The following is a 24,251-nucleotide window of genomic DNA, read 5'->3' on the forward strand; positions in this document are numbered from 1 at the left end:
ATGGGATGGGATGGGGATGGGATGATGGGATGGGATCCATGGGATGGGAAATTGGGATGGGGATGGAGAGGGGATGGAATAATGGGATGGGGATGGGTGTGGGGATGGAGATGGGATGGGACAATGGGGTGGGATGAGATGGGATCCATTGGATCGGTTAGCACGGGATATTTTCCATTGGAAGGGACGCACAGGGATCACCTGGTCCAACTGTGCCCTATCCAAGGCAGAGCCAGTGTTAAATCCTGTTATTACGAGCACCTCCACATCCTTCCAGCCATCCCTCATCCCACAGGAATCCAGGAGATTTTCCCAAAATGCTCCTTCCTGTGGCTGAGCTCCTCTTGGGATGATCCTTGGGATTTTACCTGAAATTCCCTTTCTTTGGCTCCTTCCCAAACTCTTTTGTCACGCCGAGAAAAGCCACAGCAAACAAACTTCCATGCACACGCAGGGAGCTCATTCCCACGGGAATGGCTGATCCCGGGATCTGGGGACAGGACACGGAGACAGAAAGGCGCAGCGGTGTCCCAGCCCGTATCCCGATCTCCATCCGGAATCCCATTCCAAGGCTGCTTTTCTGGCTGTTCCACCACTTCTCCTCCCCACCAGCAGCCCAGGAATGGCAATTCAGGGACAATTCCCATCGGGAAAAGGCACGGAGCAGCCACAGCACTGCGGAGCCTCTCCCTACCTCGTGTCCAGGGACCCCTGGCTCAGGGAATCCCCCTCTCCCAGGAGCTCATCCTCGCTGTGGAAATACATCTCGTCCTCTTCCATCCTGGTGGGAACACCACAAACTTCAGCCCTGTCCTTCCCGGGATTCAGGATTCCCAAATCACGGAATCGCCGAGCCCTTTGGAAAAGCTCTCCGAGTCCTACCATCCCCAGCAGCGCCAAGGCCGCCCCTGATCCACGTCCCCACGTGCCACATCCGCAGGGATCTGAAACGCCACCACGGAGGGGGGCTCCGGCCCTTCCCTGTGCCAGGGATGGGCAGCGTTTTCCAGGAAGGAATTGCTCCCAAAATCCAACCTGGGCCCCCCCCACCCAGGACACGGCTCTGCACATCCCACGCCCGGCAAACGGCACAACTCTTCCCAAAATGGGGCAGGCACAGCTCCTCTGGGAATTCCAGCCCCTCCTCACCCTCCCAGCTGGGAATTCCTTCCCAAGATCCCACTCCAAGCTCCTCTTTCCCAGTGGAAGCCATTCCCTGGCTCCTGGCCCTCTATCCTTTTTTCCAAATTCCAGCTCTCCCGGAGCTCCTCGAGGCTTGGGAAGGGCTCTGAGCTCTCCCTGGATCCTTAATTTCCTCCTTTAATCCCACAGAGCTGCATCCCGCAGGATTCATCTGGTGAGAAACTGGAAAACCCATCCTGGAGCCATCTCAGCAGCATCCTCCAATTCCCTGGGATCCTCCAATTCCCTGGAATCCTCGAATCCCAGACTGGTTTGGGTGGGAAGCGACCTTAAATCCCATCCTGTCCCACCCCTGCCAGGGGCAGGGACAACTTCCACTATCCCAGGGTGCTCCAAACCTCATCCAACTTTTCCTTGGACACTTCCATGAGGGATGCAGCATCCATCCCTGCATCCCAAAATTCCAGTGGCACAGGCAAGACTCGGATATCCCACTCCAGCCAGCCTGACCCCTGTCCTGGTTTGTAAGATTTGTGTGTGTTCAATTCCCATCTGTCATAGGTGGGGCAGTTATCTTCTGTTCACTGGGCAGTTTTTTCTTTATCTCTCCCAAAACCAACCCTCCCTCCAGGAGATCTCTGCTCTTAATGGGCCATTAATTATTAATTATCTTCTGTCCATGGGCCAGTGAGTGTCACTGATAAAATTCCATCATCCCACTGGGAGATGCTCCGCCCAGGGGGAGGAGCCAAGCGTTCCTACCTGGATACAATCTGACAATGGGAACGCCGCTGTTACAGACCTATTTTGTGAAAAATCCCTTTGCCAGGACTTTTTTTCTCCCGAGAAGCTGAGAGGCTTCAGAAAATAAATATAAACAATAATTATCTGCTGCTGTGGAATGTGGCGGGTGCATCTTTGATTGATTGGTCTCACATGGTTGCTTTTAATTAACGACCAATCACAGCCCAGCTGTATCGGGACTCTGAGCAGCCACAAGATTTTATTATTCGTTTTTTTCCTCACTAGCCTTCTGATGACATCTTTTCTCTATTCTTCTAGTATAGTTTTAATATATCATTTTCTTTTAATATGATACAAATCATAAAATAAAAAACCAACCTTCTGAAACACAGAGTCGGGATTCTCATCTCTTCCCTCATCCTGGGGACCCACAAACACCACCACACAGCACAACAGCCCTTGCCCATTGCATTCCCAGAGGAATTCCAGGCCCACCCACAGCAGCCCTGGTGCTGCAGAGGAAAACTCCCCCCTTGTGCAGGATCCCTGCTCCGGCAGAACCACGGCTGGCACTGCAGGAGGGCTGAGCCCCCATGGGATGGGGCTGTGCCACCACCCTGACACACAGGGTGACAGGTCCCGTCAATAACTCTGCCAATGTTGTTTTTGTCTGTTTGTACTATTGCATTTGTGTTTTTAATTTCCTAGTGAAAAACTGGTGTTCCTGCTCCTATATCTTTCCCTGAGAGCCCCTTAATTTCAAAACTGTAATAATTTGTAAGGAGCGGTTTTACATTTTCCATTTCAGGGGAGGCTCCTGCCTTCCTCAGCAATCTTTTCAAACCAAGACACCTCCTTTTCCAATCGTTCCATTCCCGGCTCCCTGCCTGACATCCGCCTGTTCAATCCATCACCACATCCCCGCTCAGCCTCGTGCTGGCTCGCTGAGCCAGGAAACAAAACCACGCTGAGCTTCCAATTTACTTGAAAATTCCCTGGATTCAGCCCAGTTCCCACAGTTAATGAACTGCCTCGGAGGGATGTGAGCAATTAGAGGGATATTCCCTCTGTTACTCATTTTTTTCCTTTTTTTGGCCACAATAAAGTGCTAATTCCAGATGGAATGTGCTCCAAAATGGGATAACCCTGAGGGAGAGAAATGGGATTGAAAGAGCAGCTGATTCACAGGGCTCTGCTTGGATTCACAGCTCCAGGCTGGGCTCCCCGTGTGGATTTAGGGATTTGGCAGCGCTGGGGGAATGTTTGGACTCGGTGCTCTCAGAGGGATTTTCCAGCCGGAAGTGCTCTGATATTCCATGATTTGGGAATACATGGATCACCCTCCTTTATCCATCCCCATGGAAGTGGTGGATCCATGAGGAGCAGACAGGGAATGTGTTCCCGAGGGAGCCGTGGGTGACACCAGGACCAGCTCTGCCTTCACCGTCCCCCTCTCTCACTTCCAGAGCCTCCCTCCCACCTCCATCTCATTCCTGAAGAATTCCAGCAAATTCAGGGCTTTGATGTCTCCCTTATTCCAACTGTTCCCTTTTCCAATGGATCCAAGAGCTCCCAGAGTGGGGACCCACAGACAAAGCCACCCCGGACGGCACAACTCCAAAAACTGTGGGAAGCTGCCTGAAAATCCCCCTTAGCATTCCATGAATGCCCTCGTGGCTGCAAATCCTGGATTTACAGAATCCCAGGAGTTGGGAAATCCCTCCAGGATCATCGAGCCCCGGCTGTGCCCGATCCCCACCTTGTCACCAGCCCAGAGCACTGAGTGCCACACCCAGGGATCCCTTGGACACCTCCAGGGGTGGGGACTCCACCACCATCCAAGGATTGTGTTCTGAGTATCCACAGGCTTGTGGAGAAGTGGTCCCAGCTCGGACTCCATCCCAATGGAGTCGCCTGCAACATTCCCAGTCGCTGGGGCTGGGATTGCAACTGGTTCCAGCAGCTTTGTGTCAAGCAATGTCGGGATTCGGCCCCTGGGATTGTTCCCATCCAGGGGCAGATCCCAGGAGCCAGAAAAGACACCCAAGGAAAGCCACGGATCCCTAAATGAATGGAAAACCAGAATTCCCTTGGAGGAACTGGAGGTGTCCCACCTGCCACCATGGGGTTCCTCAGGAATTCCCATCAGGAATCACCTAGTGTGGGATTCCACTTGTCCTGGGGAGCAGCTGGGATCCCAATGGCTGCCCTGGAGCTGCCTCAGTCCTGGGAGCACCGTGCGCTCCACAGACACCCTGGATTCCACCTGGACCTAAATCCCACCAGTGAGGCCTGACCAGGAGCCGGGCCCTCCATCCCCTCTGGATCAGGATGGAATGATGCTTCCTGTCCAAGTGCTTCAATCCTGGAAGTTCAGCTCTCTCCGGGTGTGGTGGAGCACCAGGACCTGCTGGAGGCCACTTGGATTCCACCCTCACCTGTTGGATCCACCTCACTGGTGGATCCATGGAGCTGTTCCATGGATCCACCAGTGAGCCCTGACCCCTGTCCAGACCTTTTATCCCCTTAGGATCAGGATGGAATGATGCTTCCTGTCCATGTGCTTCAATCCTGGAAGTTCAGCTCTCTCCAGGTGTGGTGGAGCACCAGGACCTGCTGGATTCCACCCTCACCTGGAGATGTGCCAATGGATCCACCAGTGAGCCCTGACCCCCATCCAGACCTTTTATCCCCTTGGGACCAGGATGGAATCACATTTTCTCTCTGTGTGCTACAATTCTGGAAGTCCCTGCTCTGTCTGGGTGTGGTGGAGCATCAGGAGCTGCCAGGGCCACCTGGATTCCACCCTCACCTGGAGATGCGCCAATGGATCCACCAGTGAGCCCTGACCCCCATCCAGACCTTTGATCCCCTCTGGATCAGGATGGAATGACACTTTCTCTTCAAGTGCTTCAATCCTGGAAGTCCAGCTCTCTCCAGGTGTGGTGGAGCACCAGGATCTGCTGGAGGCCCATGGGATCCCATGCTCACCTGGAGCTATTCCAGGGATCCTGATTCCCATCCAGACCTTTGATGCCCTTGGGATCAGGATGGAATGACAGTTTTCCTCCAAGTGCTACAATCCTGGAATTTCAGCTCTGTCCTGGAGCACCAGGACCTGCTGGTGGCTCACCTGGATGAGGTGTTCCATGGACCCACCAGTGAGCCCTGACCCCCATCCAGACCCTTCATCCCCTCGAGATCTGCATGGAATGACACTTTCTGTCCAAGTGTGACAATCCTGGAAGTTCAGCTCTGTCCTGGAGCACCAGGACCTGCTGGTGGCTCACCTGGATGAGGTGTTCCATGGACCCACCAGTGAGCCCAGACCCCCATCCAGACCTTTGGGATGAGGGTGGAATGGCACATCCTGTCCATGCCCTAGAATCCTGGAAGTTCAACTCTCTCCAGGTGTGGTGGAGCACCAGGACCTGCTGGAGGCCACCATCACCTGGAGCTGTTCCATGGGTCCACCAGTGTGCCCTGACCCAGACCTTTCATCCCCTCAAGACCTTCATGGAATTACGCCTTCTGTCCAAGTGCTGCAATCCTGGAATTTCGGCTCTGTCCTGGAGCACCAGGACCTGCTGGAGGTCACCATCACCTGGAGCTCTTCCATGGGTCCACCAGTGTGCCCTGACCCCCGTCCAGACCTTTCATCCCCTCAAGACCTTCATGGAATTACACCTTCTGTCCAAGTGCTACAATCCTGGAATTTCAGCTCTGTCCTGGAGCACCAGGACTTGCTGGAGGCCACCTGAATCCCATGCTCACCTGGAGCTGTTCCATGGATCCTCCGAGGGCAGGGAATGCCCCTTGGAGCAGCGCTGGGGTGGCACCGCCCTTTCCCAACAATCCAAGCCCTCCCAATCCCCCCACAATCCCACATCCGGGATCTCCATGTCCCGTTACCTCCTGAAGCTCCTCTCCGTGGATTGCTGGTTGGATTTCCCGGGAGAGACGTTGGAGCCGTGCCGGTGGCAGGGCAGGAGGCTGTCAGTCTCCAGGGAATAGCTCCCGTCCCCCTCCGAGTGCACGCTGGGCGTCTCCAGGAACTCCTTGTCATTCCAGGTGCCCACTGTCCCATCCAGAGCCTGGTAGCGGATCTCTATGGAGATGCTGGTCTGGAAGACAAGGAGACACCATCAGCACCCTGTGGAATATTCCAGGAAGTCCAAAAAGCGGGAAGAGCATCGGCCGTTGGGTGTTTTAGCCTTGCTGATCCCGAAGTTTCTCTGTTCCTGGATGCGGATTCTTTGCTTCTTTTCTTCTGCCAAGGTCAGGATTAAATTGAGAGTCAGAATTTCTTGCTGGGACTCGGGTGTTTATCTTATCTATGTTCTTATCAGTTTTTATCTCTCTTATCTCACAAACCATGAGTTCTGCAACACTTCACTCCAGCAAACCAGAAATGGAGCCCCATCTCTCTCTCTGCAAGGCCTTTTAAGGATAAACTGTCCAATTAAGAAATTACACCTAAATTATTTTTACTTTTTGCCCAATAACCGACCACCCGTGGCCGGCAATGTGGACATTTTAATCAAATTACACAAAACCACCCAACCCAAGGAGAAGAAGGTGAAGGAGAAAGGTGAAGAAGAGGAAGACGAAGACGAAGAAGAAGAAGAAGAAGAAGAAGAAGGTGAAGGTGAAGAAGGTGAAGAAGAAGGTGAAGTAGAAGGTGGTGAAGAAGGAGCAGCCTCCACCCTAAAACCTCCATCCTGCCCCATATTTATTACCATATTCTAAAACCCCAAACTCTAAGTTTCCCACCCTGTGACATCACACACTTCTAACCAACTCCACACCCACAATCCCAGCGCTCTCTATCAATTCTGGAAGCTTCTCCACGGCCTCAGGTCAAATGCAGTGCTCTCCTGGGGGTCACAGTCTGTCTGTACAGAAAATCTGAAATTCCCAGCAGCCAGGGTTCCAACATCTGGACACCTGGAGAGCACCTTTGGGCCAGAGAGGGATCTAACCATGATCCTGATTCACCGGGAATTCCTGGTGCATCCCAGACCAGCGGCAGCAGAGCCGGGAGAAGGAAAAGCCTGGAAAAGCTGCAAACCCTGGGACCAGATGGAGGTACCAGGAGCAGATGGAGCTGTGTTCCCTGGTCCACAACTCTGTTGGGAATTTTACCCTGGGATACTGCTAATCCATGGATTTGTGGTGCTTTGTTCCATCCTGGTCCTGTCTCCAGGCTGGACAGGCTTTTTTTAGGAATGGGCATCCCTGGGCAACCCTGGGGAGCAGCTGGAGGCACCGGGAGCAGATGGAGCCAGATCCTGGTGGAGCTGGTCCACCGCTTTGTTGGGAATTTTAACCTGGGATACTGCTAATCCATGGATTTGTGGTGCTTTATTCCATCCTGGTCTGGCCTCCAGGCACTTCAGGGTTTGGTTATTTTTAGGAATGGGCATCCCTGGCGAGCCTTGGGGAGCAGCTGGAAGCACCAGGAGCAGATGGAGCCAGATCCTGGTGGAGCTGGTCCACCGCTTTGTTGGGAATTTTACCCTGGGATACTGCTCATCCATGGATTTGTGGTGCGTTATTCCATCCTGGTCCTGTCTCCAGGCTGGGCACGGGGTTTTTTCAGGAATGGGCACCCCTGGGGGGTTTTGGATTGGTTCTGGTTTGGATCTCCCAATCTGGCCATGACCAGCCCACGTGGGGCTTGGGGACACGAAGGGATCTGGCGCTGGCCGCGTCCAAACTTCATCTCAAACTTCTCATGGATCATGGAATCCTGGAATGGTTTGGGTGGGAAAGGATCTTGAAACCCCTCCCATTCCCATTCCACCTTCCAGGGTGCTCCAGCCCCAATGTCCAACCTTTCCTTGGACACTCCCAGGGATCCAGGGGCAGCCACAGCTTCTCTGGGAATCCCGGCCCTGCCAGGAATTCCTTCCCAAAATCCCACATCCAATCTCTGATCTCAACCTCCTTGGATGAACTAACCCCGAGTTAAGTTCCTCTCCCTTTTCCATGTGGCCATTCCCAACTTGCTCCCGGTTGCAGCAAATTGAGGTTTGGAGCTTTCAAGTATTTTTCTCCCTAAAATATTTCCTTTTTTTCCCCTAAAATCTTCCATTTTTTTCTCTCTAAAATCTTTCTTTTTTTTCTCCCTAAAATATTTCCTTTTTCTTCCCTAAAATATTTCCCTTTTTTCTCCCTAAAATCGTTCCCTTTTTTCCCCCTAAAATCTTTCCTTCTTTTCTCCCTAAAATATTTCCCTTTTTTCTCCCAAAAATATTTCCCTTTTCTCCCTAAAATATTTCCTTTTTTCTCTCTAAAATAGTTCCTTTTCTTCTCCTTATTTCCTTTTTTTCTCCCTAAAATCTTTCTCTTTTTTCTCCCTAAAATATTTCCCTTTTTTCTCCCTAAAATCGTTCCTTTTCTTCTCCCTAAAACCTTTCCTTCTTTTCTCCCTAAAATATTTCCCTTTTTTATCCCTAAAATATTTCCCTTTTTTTCCCTCCCTAAAATCGTTCCTTTTCTTCTCCTTATTTCCCTTTTTCCTGCCTAAAATCTTTCTCTTTTTTCTCCCTAAAATATTTCCCTTTTTTTCTCCTAAAATATTTCCTTTTTTTTCTCCCTAAAATCTTTCACTTTTTCTCACTAAAATCTTACCTTTTTTTCTCCCGAAAATATTTCCCTTTTTCTCCCTAAAATCTTTCTTTTATTTTTCTTCCTAAAATCTTTCCCTGCATTCTAAATGGAACAAAATCCATGAGATTGCATCCTACTGCCTTTGCTCTTGTGGCCAAAATCCTTCTAAAAGCTCAGATTTGGACAAAGCAATTTGGGGAAAAAAAAAAAAAGCCAAAAAGCAATTTCCAGTTCATTCTCCTGGAAAATGCCTCTTTTGAAAAGCCATCATCTGCTGACAAGATTAAAGTACAAGGAAAAAGCACTTTTCCACCTCCACTCCGCTTCCATGGAGAAATTATCTGTTATTTTTGGGTTCAAAACCAACTGATTTTAGGTAAAAACCAAAAGAAAAAAGGAAAGAAAAAACAAGGTTAAAAAGTGGGGAAATTTCTCACAGAAATCCTCCTTTTTTCCACGTTTATGTTTCAGAGGAGGTGCAGCCTCCCCCCCTGCCCAAACAAAGGGATGCTGGAAGGCTGGAAAATCCAAGATTTGGGAAGAGAACAACAATTCCAGAGGGATTCTGTGCATCCCACACGTGACAGCCCAAGGGTGACTCAGTCCCAGCTGGGAATGGAGCTCTGGGGGAAGGTTTTGATTGATTTATCTTCTTTTTTTTTTTTTTTTGGCAAAAACCAAATTAGAGTCAATTTCCCCTAATTTTCCCCCCCAAAACTATTTGACAATTAAAAAAAAAAAAAAAAAGAAAGGAAAAAAAAAGAGAAAAAGAAAAAAAAACCCAGGAAAATAGGAGGAAAACCAAGGATCAAAGTTGGAATATTCAGATTTTCACATTTTCAGACATTTTGGGGTTAAAAATCTCCTTTTCCAGCTGGATTTGGGAGTCAAAAAACCCTTTCTAGGCAGGAAAACTTAAGGTTATAACAAAGTGAAAGATCTGTGGGATGAGTGGGATCATGCCTTGGAAAGGCAATTAGGAGGTGTGGGTTGGAATTAGGAGAAATTCCCGTTGGAAACAATGGAATGGGAGAGAAAATCAAGGAGAAAAATTCCTGCAGAGCGGGGAGGGGTTGATCTTTCCCAGGGGATTTTAAATTGACTTTTTATGGATGTTTTTTTCCTGCTACTTGAGAAAAAAAAAATTAATTCTGAGCCATCCTGGTTTTGCTGATATTGGAGAATGGACGCCACTGGAATTTTGCTCCTGTCTCTGGCGTTCCTGGAGTTTTTAATCTCCTGGAGAAGGCAATAAAATCAGGAAGGAGGGTGGGAGCTGCCAGGGATGGTTCTCAGCCAGCCCGGAAAAAAAGAAAAACAATTTCCAACTTTTCTTTTGAGTTCCATTATGGAAAAATGAGGCTGTTCCCAGAAACCGCCTCGGGATGGGTGGGAAAGGACCTTAAATCCCGTCCCATTCCAATCCTGACATGTCCCACCATCCCAGGGTGATCCAAATCCACCCTGGGACACTGCCAGGGATCCAGGGATTCTCTGGGAATCCCAGCCCAGCCAGGAATCCCTTCCCAAGATCCCACCATCCCAAGCTCCCCTTTCCCACTGGAAGCCATTCCCTGCCTCCTGCCCCTCCAGCCCTTGCCCAAATCCCAGCTCTCCTGGAGCCCCTTGGGGATGGGGAAGCGGCTCCAAGGGGTCCCTGGATCCTCCCCTGATCCAGCTGCACATTCCCAGCTCTCCCAGCCCTCGGAGCAGCTCTGTGCTCTCGTGGGGACCCTGACTCTGTTTTCCCAAACCCTTGGATCGCATGAAAAATCCCTGAGGCAGCTCCCTGCCTGGAATCCCACAATTTCCACACCCCTCTGGAAAAATCAGGATGAGAACACCCCCCCCAAGTCTGGGGGGGATGAGAAACCCCTCATCCCAAACCCCCATCCCGAGGGGAAAATCTCCCCCTTTTTGGAAAAATCTCCCCCTTTTCAGGAAAATCTCCCCCTTTTCGGGAAAATCTCCCCCTTTTCGGAGCAGCCACTGCTTCCCTCGCTGCCTTCCCATCTCCCGGGAGCCGTTTCCCATGGAAACGGAGTTTTGGAACTGGCTTGGAAACGCAGCTATTCCTGATCCTGATATCCAACCCCGGGGGTTCCATTAAAAATCAGCCTCGCCCCCTTTTCCCGGGAAGCCGCTGCCTCATCCAGCACCAAGGACAGGGGCCGATGAGAGGAATTCTTGGAATTGTCAGGGAGGAGAGCAGGATTTCATTAAGCGGCTTCTCCTGGGGGGGATGGAGGGAGCGGAACCAATAAAATCCAGGAATGCTGGCCTGAGGAGGGAGGAGAAGTGCAAGGAGTGCAGATGTGCTTGGGGAAAAATAATTCCAGCTGCTCGCTGGGTTGTTGGGAATTTGCCCGATGAAAATTGCTCTCCGAGGGAAGAAAATTCCGTATTTTTAGGATCCTTCAGTGTCACAAAGGGCAGAGAGGGGAATCAATGGATGGGAGTTGAATCCATCCAAATTCCTGGTGGCAAAGTAATTCCTGATGACCTCCTGGCCTGGCCGGGGCTTGGGATGGAATCCTGAAATCCCGGACTGGTTTGGGTGGGAAGGGACCTTAAATCCCATCCCATTCCAACCTTGACAATTCCCACTGTCCCAGGCTGCTCCAAGCCCTGCCCAGCCTGGCCTGGAGCATTCCCAGGGATCCAGGGGTGGCCACAGCTTCTCTGGGAATTCCAGCTGAGCTCCTTTCCACCCTCCCAGCCAGGAATTCCTTCCCAATATCCCCCCCTATCCCTGCTCTCCACCAAGGGATGGAGCTGGATGAGCTTTAAGGTCCCTTTCAGCCCCAACCATTCCATGATTCCATGAGAAAGGACACTCAGAATCCACCCTGAGGGATTTTTATGGAACTTGGGCATGGGAAAGGGAGGGAGGAGGAAGGGAGACCCTTCCTGGAGCCCTGAGATTCCCAGTGAACCCCTTTGTTCCCAGAATTCCTTCTTAAGGAGGAGTTGGGATGGGGATGGATCTGATCCCAGACTGGGAATGTGCAGCTGGATCAGGGGAGGATCCAGGGAATCCTTGGAGCCGCTTCCCCATCCCAAAGGGGCTCCAGGAGAGCTGGGATTTGGGCAAGGGCTGGAGGGGCAGGAGGCAGGGACCCCTGCCCAGCCTGGCCTGGAGCATTCCCAGGGATCCAGGGGTGGCCACAGCTTCTCTGGGAATTCCAGCTGAGCTCCTTTCCACCCTCCCAGCCAGGAATTCCTTCCCAATATCCCCCCCTATCCCTGCTCTCCACCAAGGGATGGAGCTGGATGAGCTTTAAGGTCCCTTTCAGCCCCAACCATTCCATGATTCCATGAGAAAGGACACTCAGAATCCACCCTGAGGGATTTTTATGGAACTTGGGCATGGGAAAGGGAGGGAGGAGGAAGGGAGACCCTTCCTGGAGCCCTGAGATTCCCAGTGAACCCCCTTGTTCCCAGAATTCCTTCTTAAGGAGGAGTTGGGATGGGGATGGATCTGATCCCAGACTGGGAATGTGCAGCTGGATCAGGGGAGGATCCAGGGAATCCTTGGAGCCGCTTCCCCATCCCAAAGGGGCTCCAGGAGAGCTGGGATTTGGGCAAGGGCTGGAGGGGCAGGAGGCAGGGAATGGCTTCCAGTGGGAAAGGGGAGCTTGGGATGGTGGGATCTTGGGAAGGGATTCCTGGCTGGGCTGGAATTCCCAGAGAATCACTGGATCCCTGGCAGTGTCCAAGGAAAGGTTGGATCCCCCTGGATGGCAGGGGGTGTTGGGATTGGAACGGGATGGGATTTAAGGTCCTTTCCCACCCAAACCCGTCTGGAATTCAGTGATTCCATCCTGGGCTCTGCCTCTCCCTGCCCGTGCTTGGATCAAACCGGATCCATCCCTGCTTTTTCCCCACCCCAAACTTCCCATGTTTTTCCAATCCCAGTTTCTCTTCGCACCCTCCGGACACTCCCGGCCGCCTCATCCCTTCAGAGCAGGAATTTATGGGATCAAGGCAAGCAACACCGATATCCCGGTTCCCACAGGTTCAGCGGAGACATGGACAGACGGATCCGGGAATGTTGGGAATGTTGGCCTCGGTGACCCACCTGGATGGCGGAATTGTTGTCATCGATGAGCGTGTCCGTCACCTCCAGCTGCCCTTCCGCCACCACCTTCTGCAGGACCATCCGGAACGTCCCGATGAGCCTGCGGAGCAGAGGACAGGAAATCCCGGGAGTTCTCACCCGCCAGGACTGGGTTTCCATGGGAAAAGGGATTTCTTTCCCGTTTTCCCCAGGAAGAGGGAGAGGTGACATCCCAGATCGGGGATGGAAAAAGGAGAAGCCAAGAGAGGAGCCGTTCCAAGGGAATGCTGTTGGGATAAGGGAAGAAGGAGATTTGGGAACCATCACGCTTGAATTCCTGGGATGCCGCTGAGGGATCCCAAAGTGGCCTTTTCCATACGGAATGCCCACAGTGGATGCCTTTAACTGTGTTATATCCCTAATTTTCCATGCTGGTGACTCAAACAAGGAGCAGGGACTGCCCCTCATCCATCCGTGCCACGTCATGGAATCATGGCGTGCTTTGGGTGGGAATGGACCTCGGAGCTCATCCCGATTCCTTCCACCGTCCCAGGTGGCTCCAAGCTCCAATGATGTGGAGGGATTGTTCCCAAAATCCAACCTGAACCTCCCTGTGGCCATTCCCTCTCATCCTGTTCCCGTTCCCTGGGAGCAGAGCCCGACCCCCCCTGGCTGTCCCCTCCTGGCAGGGACTTGTGCAGAGCCACAAGGTCCCCCCTGAGCCTCCTTTGCTCCAGGCTGAGCCCCTTCCCAGCTCCCTCAGCCCCTCCTGGGGCTCCATTCCCTTCCCAGCTCCGTTCCCTTCCCTGGACACGCTCCAGCCCCTCCAGGTCCCTGCAGGATTTCCGCCTCCATCCCTCATTTTCCACATTCCAAGCACGGATCCATCCTGGCAGAGCTCTGTCTCCAGGGTGCCCCGCAGGACATGGAATAGGAAAACCTTTCCTTTGTTTGCTCCATAATCCCCAACCAAGAAGAAATAATGCATCCCGTAGAAACCAGCCCTTCTTCTTCTCCAAGATGAGGAAAAAGCTGCTGTATCCACCTGGATTTCAGGGTTTGGAAAACAATGTTATTCCCTGCCTGCCGGAGCAGCAGTACTTTTTTTTTGGAAAGCATTCCTTGGGTTTATTCCATGGAATATCCTGAGCTGGATGATCCCACAAGGATCATCCAGGCCAATTCCAGCTTTTCCTCAGAGGTGGATCCTTCAGGGCCCAGATTCTTGCAGCTCTCCCTGTTTTTTAACCTGTTTGGAATCCAGAACATTCCCAGGAGTGGTGGGGTGGCTCCTCTTGGATCCAGGTGGATCCAGAGACTTTTGGCTCCCAGGTGCTCAGTGCCCGGAGAGGGCTGAGGAAGGAACAGGAAATTCCTCCTGGAATATTCCCCCTGCAGAGCTGCTCCAGCTCTGGGATCTAACATCGGGATCTGGAGCTGCTGGAGCGAGTCCAGAGGAGGTCCTGGAACTGCTCCAGGGGCTAGGGAGAGCTGGGAATATCCAGCTGGAGAGGAGAAGGATCCAGGGAGAGCTCAGAGCTCCTTCCAGGGCCTGAAGGGGCTCCAGGAGAGCTGCAGAGGGACTGGGGACAAGGCCTGGAGGGACAGGAGCCAGGGAATGGCTCCCACTGGGAAAGGGGAGATTGGGATTGTGGGATCTTGGCAAGGAATTCCTGGCTGGGAGGGTGAGGAGGGGATGGGCTGGAATTCCCAGAGAAGCTGTGGCTGCCCCTGGATCCCTGGAAGTGTCCCAGGCCAGGCTGGATGGGGCTTGGAGCACCCTGGGACAGCAGAAGATGTCAAAGTTGGAACGGGACAATCCTCAAGGTCCCTTCCCACCCAAAGCATTCCATGAATCCATGACAAAGCCAGAGCCATTCCAAGCCCTGCAGCAGAGGCCAGGGACAGATGGGACCTTGGGAAGGAATTCCTGGCTGTGGAGGTGGCGAGCCCTGGCACAGGTTCCCCAGAGAAGCTCCTGTCCTTCCTGGGATCCTTCCCAAGCCGCTTCCCCCCCGGCAGGATCCGAGCGAGACGGAATTAAAAATTCAGGACCTCTCTGTGCCACCGCTCAATTCCGAGTGTTCCATAATTCATCAGGACCCTGCTCCCTCCCTTCCCCGCTGTTTCTGCTGATGGAAAAAAGGGAAATTTTCTGGGTCACCCGTAATTTTATCAGCCCTGAGGAGCAGCTCCGGTTTCCAGGCTGGTTCTGTACCTGGAGCTCGCTCAAATCCCAGGATCAGGGAGTCCGGGATGCTCCAAACCCCGGGACCCACCAGGATTTGCCCTCGTGGTGCATCCCAACTTCCAGGGATGCCTCCTGTATCCCTGAGGCGATTCCAGGGACACTGAGGGATGGTGAATGCCATGAATCCGGTCAGGCTCTGCCAGCACTGAAGTTTTCCAAGGGCCAGAATTCCAGGTGTCTGTGCCAAGAGCATCCTCCAGGAAATCCCTTTTTCCCTTCTCTGCTCCCTCAGCCTTTGGATGCTGCTTGATCCATGGGCAAGGTCTGCTCCTGAAGCCAGGGAGAGGCTCTTTTTTGGGAATGGCATCTCCATCCATCCATCCATCCATCCATCCATCCATCCATCCATCCATCCATCCATCCATCCATCCATCCATCCATCCATCCATCCATCCATCCATCCATCCATCCATCCATCCATCCATCCATCCATCCATCCATCCATCCATCCATCCATCCCTCCATCCATAGATCCATCCATCCATCCATCCATGGATCCATCCATAGATCCATCCATGGATCCATCCCTCCATCCATCCATCCACCCATCCATCCCTGGGAACATACAAGAGCCAAATCCTGGGTCCTCCATCCCAGACACCCCTGGAAAGGTGGGATAAGGAAAGCAGAGGGATTCCACACCTTTCAGCGCCTTTTCCAGGGAATTATCCCACTGAACCCTCATGGAATTGCCCAAGGCCAGGTTAGATGGGGCTTGGAGCACCCTGGAATGGCGGAAGTTCCCCATTCCAATTTGGAACCTGCAGTTTTCCCATGGATTTCCAAATCCCTGCTTGGGCAATCCTGACTAATTCCAGCTCCTTCTTCTTGCAGCTCCCGCCTGGAGCTTTCTCTGGAGCCTTTTTTCCCCCTCTCCAGTCAAATTGCATCTTCATCCGGAATTGTCTCAGGCTGTGGAATTAGAGCTTCCAAAATCACCTCCCTCCTAATTATCCCCTTCCCGCCACTTGCAGGAGCCCGTAATTACTCCAAGTTCATTTTTCCCTGGAATACCTGGAGAAATGTGGGACAATCCAGCTGCTCCAGCCCAGCAGCCTCCAGGTACTAAAAGTTGCTCCAGCCAAGTTTTTTCCCCCTTTTTCCTTCAGGAAACTCTTGCAGAAAATCCCAATAAACAGAAATTATTTTTTCTTTGGAAGGCGAGTGAAGTTTGTTCCCCCTTTTTTTCAGGAAACTCTTGCTGCAGCAGGAGATAATTTTTCGCAGATGATTTTTCCAGATAATTTTCCACTGATGATTTTTTTGGAAAATTTTCTGCAGATGATTTTTCAAGATAATTTTCTGCAGATGATTTTCTAAGATAATTTTCTGCAGGTTATTTTCTGGATAATTTTCTGCAGGTTATTTTTCTGGATAATTTCCTGCATATTATTTTTCTGGATAATTTTCCACGGATTATTTTTCCAGAAAAACTTCCACGGATGATTTTCCGGGTTATTTTCCACTGATTATTTTTACGGATAATTTCCTACTGATTATTTTTCTGGATATTTTTCTGTGGATTATTTTTTCAGATAATTTTGCACGTATTATTTTTCCAGAAAATTTTCCACGTATTATTTTCTGGAAAATTTTCCGCAGATGATTTTTCCAGATAATTTTCCACAGATTATTTTCCAGATAATTTTCTGCAGATCATTTTCTGGATAATTTTCACATATTATTTTTATGGATAATTTTCCACATGTTATTTTTTTGGATAATTTTCCACAGATTATTTTCTGAGTAATTTTCTGCTGATTGTTTTTACGGATAATTTCCCACTGATTATTTTTCTAGATAATTTTCCGTGGATTATTTTTTCAGATAATTTTTCACTTATTATTTTTCCAGATAATTTTCCACAGATTATTTTCTGGAAAATTTTCCGCATATTATTTTTCCAGGTAATTTTCCATGGATTATTTTGCAGAAAATTTTCTGCAGACGGTTTTTACGGATAATTTTCCATGGATAATTTCCCAGATAATTTTCCATGGATGAAACCAGGATCCCTCCGGAGACACAAAGGACTCGAGCTGTGCCAGGATCTCCATGGCTGGAGAAGAACAAAGACCGGGACCAAGCTCTCTTTCCATCCCGGAGACTCCAGGGATGGATTTAACCCTTCGGAATCCGGATCTTTGTGTCCCTGTCAGGTAACGGAGCAGCTCCCGCCTCCTCTCCGCTGGATGGGTTTTCCATAGGGAAATTATCTCTGCTCCGGGTTTGGAATGTGGCCTTGGGCCTTTGGCCAGATCCCGTTGCTGCTCCGGAGGAAAACAGGGACAAGGAGGAGACAGAACCCCCCAGAGAAAAAGTTCCTGGGTTTTGTGCACATTCCTTAAGGACTGGGATCTCTGCCTGGTGTTGTCCCTGTTTCCTGCACAAGGAAAACCAGCTCGGAAAGGCTCAAAAGTCCCAAAAGTAAGTTTGGGAATGGGACCACAGGGATGATGCTCCGTAGCCTCTGGATCACGGCTGCCTCTTGGATTCATCCCTGGTTGTGCCTCTGCTTTTTTCCCCTGGATCTTCCCCTCTCCTGGGTGTGATTCCCATTCCCACATCCCTCAGGAGTGCCCCGTGGTGGCTTTTCCTGCTCAAATCCCAAAAAGATTTGGGATCTCAAATTTCCTCCACCCAGCCTCTCCCAGGGCACAGAACCGTGGGAGAACATCCCAGGGATTTTCTCCCATCCTGGAGGGGTCCTGAAGGTCTCCCAGGGGACCACTGAAAACACCTGAATTCCAGCAGGATCCCGGTATTCCCACCCAGGTCATCCCACCTCACACCAGGATTTTCCAGGATGGGATCAGATGGATAATTTGGTGCCATGGGAATATCCTGGGTTTTATTCAGGATGTGGAGCCCCCACAATTTTTCATCCTTCCTTCGTGTGGAGCTTTTCCAGTGGGAATTTCCACCTGGGAATGGCCCACGGGCAGGACGTGGCTCTTGGATGCTTCGGATGTGTCCTGGAGAGATTTCCAGCCTGGAAATTCCCAATCCAGGAGCTGGGGACAGGATTTTTGGGATGCCATGGTCCCTCTTGGCGGGGGTTAGGAAGTTTCTCCCTCATCCCTTTTCCTTGGATACTCAGCACCCTGGGAATGCTCCCGGCGACCCTCCAGAGTCGGGATGAACCCACCAGGATGCAGAGGCACCTGGATGGGGCCGAACAGGGATCACATTCCCGGGAATTGTCTGCTGGTGACAGCCACAGGCACAGGGAACAAAGGGAGCTGCAGGGACGTGACTCCCTGGTCATTCCGGAGGCTCTGGATCAGGTCCTGGATCAGGTATCCCGCCTTTTTCCAGGCCTTTGATCAATGGCCTTCATCAGCTGCTCGTGAATTATTCATGGAGCGCCCGGATCAGCTTTCCCAAGCCTCTCCCTCCTCTCCTCCTCCTCCTCCTCCTCATCCTTCAGCGGATTTGGAGTTCCAGCTCTGCCTCTGTTTTATGGGAATTCCTATTCCAGACATTCCTTCCTGGAGGGGTGTTCCCAATCCTCTCCCTCCTCTCTTTTCCAGCTCATTTCTGGACAAGGGGGAAGGGCTGGAATTACAGACCACAGGAATTCTTTTCCTGCATTGTCACCGGCATTCCCGGAGGAAGGTTCCCAAAATTCTCCCTCCTCTCCCCGCAACTGATTCAGAGGATGGGCCGGAGTTCCAGCACTGCCCTGTTTTAATGGAATTTCTTTTCCCATTTATTCCTTGCATTCCTGGAGGGATGTTCCCAAAAATATCACAGCCTCATCCAGCTTAATCCCAGATAAGGAAAATGGGCTGGAGTTCCAGTGCTGCCTCATTTCAATGGGATTTCCTATTCCATATATTCTCAGCGTTCCTGGAGGGATGTTCCCAGCACCAGCTCCCCTCTTCTCCTCCCAGCCAGGAATCCCTTCCCAAGATCCCACCATCCCAAGCTCCCCTTTCCCACTGGAAGCCATTCCCTGCCTCCTGCCCCTCCAGCCCTTGCCCAAATCCCAGCTCTCCTGGAGCCCCTTGGGGATCGGGAAGCGGCTCCAAGGATTCCCTGGATCTTTCCCTGATCCAGCTGCACATTCCCAGCTCTGCCAGCCTGGCATTGGATCCAGCCCCATCCTGATTCCTCCTTGAGAACCCCTCCTGGATTCCTCCAGGATCCAGAGGCTTCACTGGAAATTCAGGGACTCCAGGGAGGGTCTCCCTTCCCTTTTCCATCCCTGAACTCCATCAAAATCCCTCGGGATGGATCCTGAGTGTCCTTGCTCCCAGAATCCCGGAATGGTTTGGGATCCATGGACCTTCAATCCCATCCCTGGCACACCTCCCACCATCCCAGGGTGATCCAACCTTTCCTTAGACACTGCCAGGGATCCAGGGATTCTCTGGGAATCCCAGCCCAGCCAGGAATCCCTTCCCAAGATCCCACCATCCCAAGCTCCCCTTTCCCACTGGAAGCCATTCCCTGCCTCCTGCCCCTCCAGCCCTTGCCCAAATCCCAGCTCTCCTGGAGCCCCTTTGGGATGGGGAAGCGGCTCCAAGGATTCCCTGGATCCTCCTCTTTTCCAGGTGTCCTCCTGGATCCGTGTGGGAAGGGGACCTTAAATCCCATCCCATTCCAAGCCCAACCCTTCCCACTATCCCAGGTGACTCCAAGCCTCATCCAACCTTTCCCTGGACACTTCCAGGGATGGGGCAGCCCCAGTTTTCCCCGGACACAACCAACCCAGCTCCTGCAGGAATTGGAAAATCCAGGAAAACAACATTCCGGCATCAACTTCCACCTGGACAATCCACCCAAAAAATTCCAATTTCCTTTAAAACACGGAAATCTCATGGAAACAACCCTCACGACTTGGGAAAAACTCGGTTCTGAGCGCCGCAGAATTCCTGGGGTGGATTCCTCACCCCCTGAGCCGCTCACACAGCACTGGAAATTCCCGGGAAACTGGGAATTCCCTCCCGCCTCCAACGGGAAGCGGAGCTGCCTCTTCCTGTGGGATGAGATCCGTGTGGGCCGTGGGAAGAAGGGACTCACCTGTTGGTGAAGACTTTGCTGTAGCTGAACACTTGGATCTCCAGGATCTCATTCCCGTCGATGTTGGTCGCCACCGGCCAGCGGAAAGTCTGGGAAAAGGAGGAGAGGGATGAGGTGGGAGTGTTCTGGGAAAAGGAGGAGAGGGATCAGCTGGGAGTGTTCTGGGAAAAGGAGGAGAGGGATGAGCCAGGATCAGTTGGGAAAAGGGGAGGACAGGGATGAGCCAGGATGGTTTTGGGAAAAAGAAGAGATAGATGAGCCAAGAGAGTTTTGGAAAAGGAGGAGAAGGATGAGCCAGGACCAGCTGGGAAAAGGAGATGGATGAGCCAGGAGGGCTTTGGAAAAAGGAGGAGAGGATGAGTCAGGATCGTTTTGGGAAAAGGAGAGGGAAGAGCCAGGATCGTTTTTGGAAAAGGAGGAGAGACATGAGCCAGAACCAGTTGGGAAAAGGAGATGGATGAGCCAGGAGGGTTTTGGAAAAAGGAGGAGAGGATGAGTCAGGATCGTTTTGGGAAAAGGAGGAGAGACATGAGCCAGGACCAGTTGGGAAAAAGGGAGGGAAGAGCCAGGAGGGTTTTGGGAAAAGGAAGAGATGGATGAACCAGGATTGGTTGTGAAAAGGAGAGGGATGAGCCAGGCAGGATTAGTTGGGAAAAGGAGAGGGAAGAGCCAGGATTGGTTGGGAAAAGGAGAGAGAGGAACCGGGAGCATTCAGGAAAAGGACAAGGATGATCCAGGAATTTTTGGGAAAAGGAGGAAATGGATGAGCCAGGAGGGCTTTGGGAAAAGGAGGAGAGGGATGAGCCAGGATTTGGAGGAAAAGGAGGAGAGGGATGAGTCGGGAGCGTTTTGGGAAAGGATGAGATGGATGAGCCAGGACCAGCTGGGAAAAGGGACGAGCCAGGAGGGAAAAGGAGGAAAGGGATGAACCAAGAGGGTTTTGGGAAAGGAAGAGGTGGAAGAACAAAGATCGGTTGGGAAAAGGAGGAGAGGGATAAGCCAGGATTGGTTGGGAAAAGGGGAGGGAAGAGCCAGGAGCATTTTGGGAAAAGGAAGAGACGGATGAGCCAGGATCAGTTGGGAAAAGGAGACGGGAGAGCCAGGAGGGTTTTGGGAAAAGGAGGAGAGGGATGAGCCAGGATTGGTTGTGAAAAGGAGAGAGAGGAACCAGGAGCATTCAGGAAAAGGACAAGGATTATCCAGGAGTTTTTGGGAAAAGGAGGAGAGGGATGAACCAAGGGTGCTCCAGGGAGCGGCAGTGGAAGGGACGGGGATGGAGAAAGGCAGCTTTTCCCAGGAAAAAGGGCTGTTTCACATGGATGTCACTAAGGATGTGCCCAGGGACAACTATTCCATGGATTCACACGTGGAAAATATGAATACAGACATTGCATGAGAATGGGAATATGGAGCCAGGCTGGGAGAGCTGGGAATGTGCAGCTGGATCAGGGAAGGATCCAGGGAATCCTTGGAGCCGCTTCCCCACCCCCAAGGGGCTCCAGGAGAGCTGGGATTTGGGCAAGGGCTGGAGGGGCAGGAGGCAGGGAATGGCTTCCAGTGGGAAAGGGGAGCTTGGGATGGTGGGATCTTGGGAAGGGATTCCTGGCTGGGCTGGGATTCCCAGAGAATCCCTGGATCCCTGGCAGTGTCCCAGGAAAGGTTGAAGCACCCTGGGATAGTGGGATGTGTCATGGTTGGAACTGGATGATCCTTAAATTCCCTCCCTTCCAAAACCATTCCATGATTCCATAAAACATGATCCCTTTCTTATGTTTATTTTTTTTTTCCTCCCAAGGCAAATCCCTCTGTCAGCCCACCCCCCTGCATTCCCGGTTTTCCAAGCCCCAGGACTCCCCAAATCCCCCCTTCCCAAGCCACTCCTGGTGCACCCTGGGTTGGGAATGTGCCAGAGGCAGCGGATCCGGGATCCAGGATCCCTCCCAGGAGCAGCAGGGCAGGATTGAAAACCTCGGGAAGAGAATTTGCTCATCCAGCAAATCCCCAGGAAGGAACCGGTGCCTCCTCAGCACTTCCCGAGCTATTTATTCCCGGTTTTAATTGGTCTGCAGAGTCAAGGAAGCAAAGGGAAAATTACTGGAATATAAAGGGGAATGGGAAATGGCGCCAACGGATCCTGCAGCAGGATTTATCCCGAGCTCTCCACGTGGGCATTGGATTTCTCCTTGGTTTTTTTTTTTCCCAAATGTTTTGATGCTCCAGGGATTGGCTCCAGTGATCAAATCATCCAGAAATCCCAAGGTTATGAAGTCAAGGAGTTGGAAAAATCCTTGGAAATCCCCAAATCCAAGAATTTCCAGCACTGCCGGGGCCGTCATTGGTCCATCTCCCCACATCCATGTGGATTGAAAACCCGCTGGGACTCCCACCACTGGACGGCCCTTTCCAGGAAGGAATTCTGCAGGAATTCTGCAGCATGAATTCTGCCCCTCTGGCCCAAGGAATTGTTCCATTCCCACTTTTCAGGGCTCTGCAGCAGCAGCCCTCCTTTTCCCAGAGAGAAGAGGGGAAAAATGGGAATTTTCCCAGCCAGGTTCCCTTGTCCCTGTCCAACATCCATCCAAAAGGTGCTGGATGTGCTTTGGGATCCACCAAATCCCAGGAAATCCACCCCGAATCCAAGGAAAGGCAGAGGAAGCGGCAGCAGTTGTGGGGAGTGATGTCCAGGGATTCGCTAAATTCCGGGATCGTGTTTGCCAAAGGAAAAGGGGGAAAATAAACCCGGAAAAGTGGTGGCTGGGGCCACAGGTTGATCCGAGGGGTTTTCCAATGGGAAACTGGGCAGGCCCTGGCGCAGAATTCCCAGAGAAGGCGCAGCTGCCCCTGGATCCCTGGAAGTGTCCAAGGCCAGGCTGGACAGGGCTTGGAATACCCTGGGATCGGGAAAGTTGTCCCTGCCCCTGGAACGGGATGAGTTTTAAGGTCTCTTCCCACCCAAAATTCCATGATTTTTGTTTTCTGGAATGATCAGGAAAGGTGTCCCCGTCCCTGGAACGGGATGAGCTTTAAGGTCTCTTCCCACCCAAAATTCCATGGTTTGTGTTTCCTGGAATGATCAGGAAAGGTGTCCCTGTCTCTGGAATGGGATGAGTTTTAAGGTCTCTTCCCACCCAAAACTCCGCGGTTTGTGTTTCCTTGAATTGGCAGGAGCAGCTCCCGCCTCAGGAGCTGTTTGAAATTATCCCAGGAAACTTCATCTCCCAGGAATTTGGGCTCCTTCATTCCCAGAGATTCCCTTCCCTCCCAGGCTATGGGGGATCTGCAGGAAAAGCCACTCCAAGATGAAATCCTTCGGGATTTCAGCACGGAACACAAATATTCCTGATTAATTGGGGAGCTGTGCACAGCCTCCGGAATATTTTAGGATCCGGAGCAGCAGAGGGTTTGCAGAATTCTTTAAGGAATGAGGGAGAAAATAATTGGAAAAGAAACGGAGCGGAACCAAACAAATGGAAACCGGTGGGGTTTGAAATCCAAATCCTGCCTGGGGGCGGATCCTGATCCACGGGAAAGAGGGGGCAGGAAAAGAGGGAATTAACACGGAAAAGAGGAAAAAAGGGAAATAACATGGAAATGAGGGGGCAGGAAAAGAGGGAATTAACACGGAAAAGAGGAAAAAAGGGAATTAACACGAAAAAGAGGGGGCAGGAAAAGAGGGAATTAGCACAGAAAAGAGGAAAAAAGGGAGTTAAGATGGAAAGGAGGAGAAAAGGGAATTAACATGGAAAAGAGGAAAAAAGGGAATTAACACGGAAAAGAGGGGGCAGGAAAAGAGGGAATTAACATGGACAAGAGGGGGCAGGAAAAGAGGGAATTAACATGGAAAAGAGGAAAAAAGGGAATTAACACGAAAAAGAGGGGGCAGGAAAAGAGGGCATTAGCACGGAAAAGAGGAAAAAAGGGAATTAAGACGGAAAGGAGGAGAAAAGGGAACTAACATGGAAAAGAGGGGGCAGGAAAAGAGGGAATTAACCAGGACTTCCTCAGCTCTGAGATCGCAGGATCCAGGGATTACCCAGGTTGGGAAAACCCTCTGGGATCGTCGAATCCAAGATGTGCGACTAGGACAATTCCTGGAGTGCCACATCCAGGAATTCCTTGGAAAGCTCCAGGGATGGGGACTCCAAACCTCCTTGGGAGCCCCTTCCAAGGCCTGGCCGCCCTTTCCATGAGGAATTATTCCCAAAATCCAGCCTCAAATTCCCTGGCACAGCCTGGAGCTGTTTCCCTTTGTCCTGTCCCTATTCCCAGGAAGCAAAGCCCGACTCCCATCCTGCTCCAGGATTTGGGATCTGCCGTGGATAATCCGAGTGGTTTGAACTCCAGATATTCCCAGGAATTCCCTGTGCCCACAGGAGGGCGGAGATTCCCTGGATATTCCCCCGGCAGGAA

At 51.6% G+C, this 24,251-nt stretch overlaps 1 protein-coding gene across 1 annotated transcript in view; it reads right to left on the bottom strand.

Annotated features, from left to right (window-relative positions):
* Positions 1-386: 386 nt before the first annotated feature.
* The window catches only part of LOC115948994 (otoferlin-like), a 24,977-nt gene continuing 1,112 nt past the window's right edge, over positions 387-24,251 (bottom strand). Inside the window, exons 3-7 of the mRNA XM_031065017.1 lie at positions 19,842-19,930; positions 12,584-12,683; positions 5,800-6,011; positions 695-781; positions 387-490 (exon numbers count right to left, since the gene is read on the bottom strand). Of these exons, the coding sequence (XP_030920877.1) occupies positions 460-490; positions 695-781; positions 5,800-6,011; positions 12,584-12,683; positions 19,842-19,930 (519 nt within the window). The 3' untranslated portion in view covers positions 387-459. The remainder of the gene's footprint in view (positions 491-694; positions 782-5,799; positions 6,012-12,583; positions 12,684-19,841; positions 19,931-24,251) is intronic.

This window comes from Geospiza fortis, unplaced genomic scaffold (assembly GCF_000277835.1).
Source record: "Geospiza fortis unplaced genomic scaffold, GeoFor_1.0 scaffold509, whole genome shotgun sequence".
In the NCBI taxonomy this organism is placed as follows: Eukaryota; Metazoa; Chordata; class Aves; order Passeriformes; family Thraupidae; genus Geospiza; species Geospiza fortis.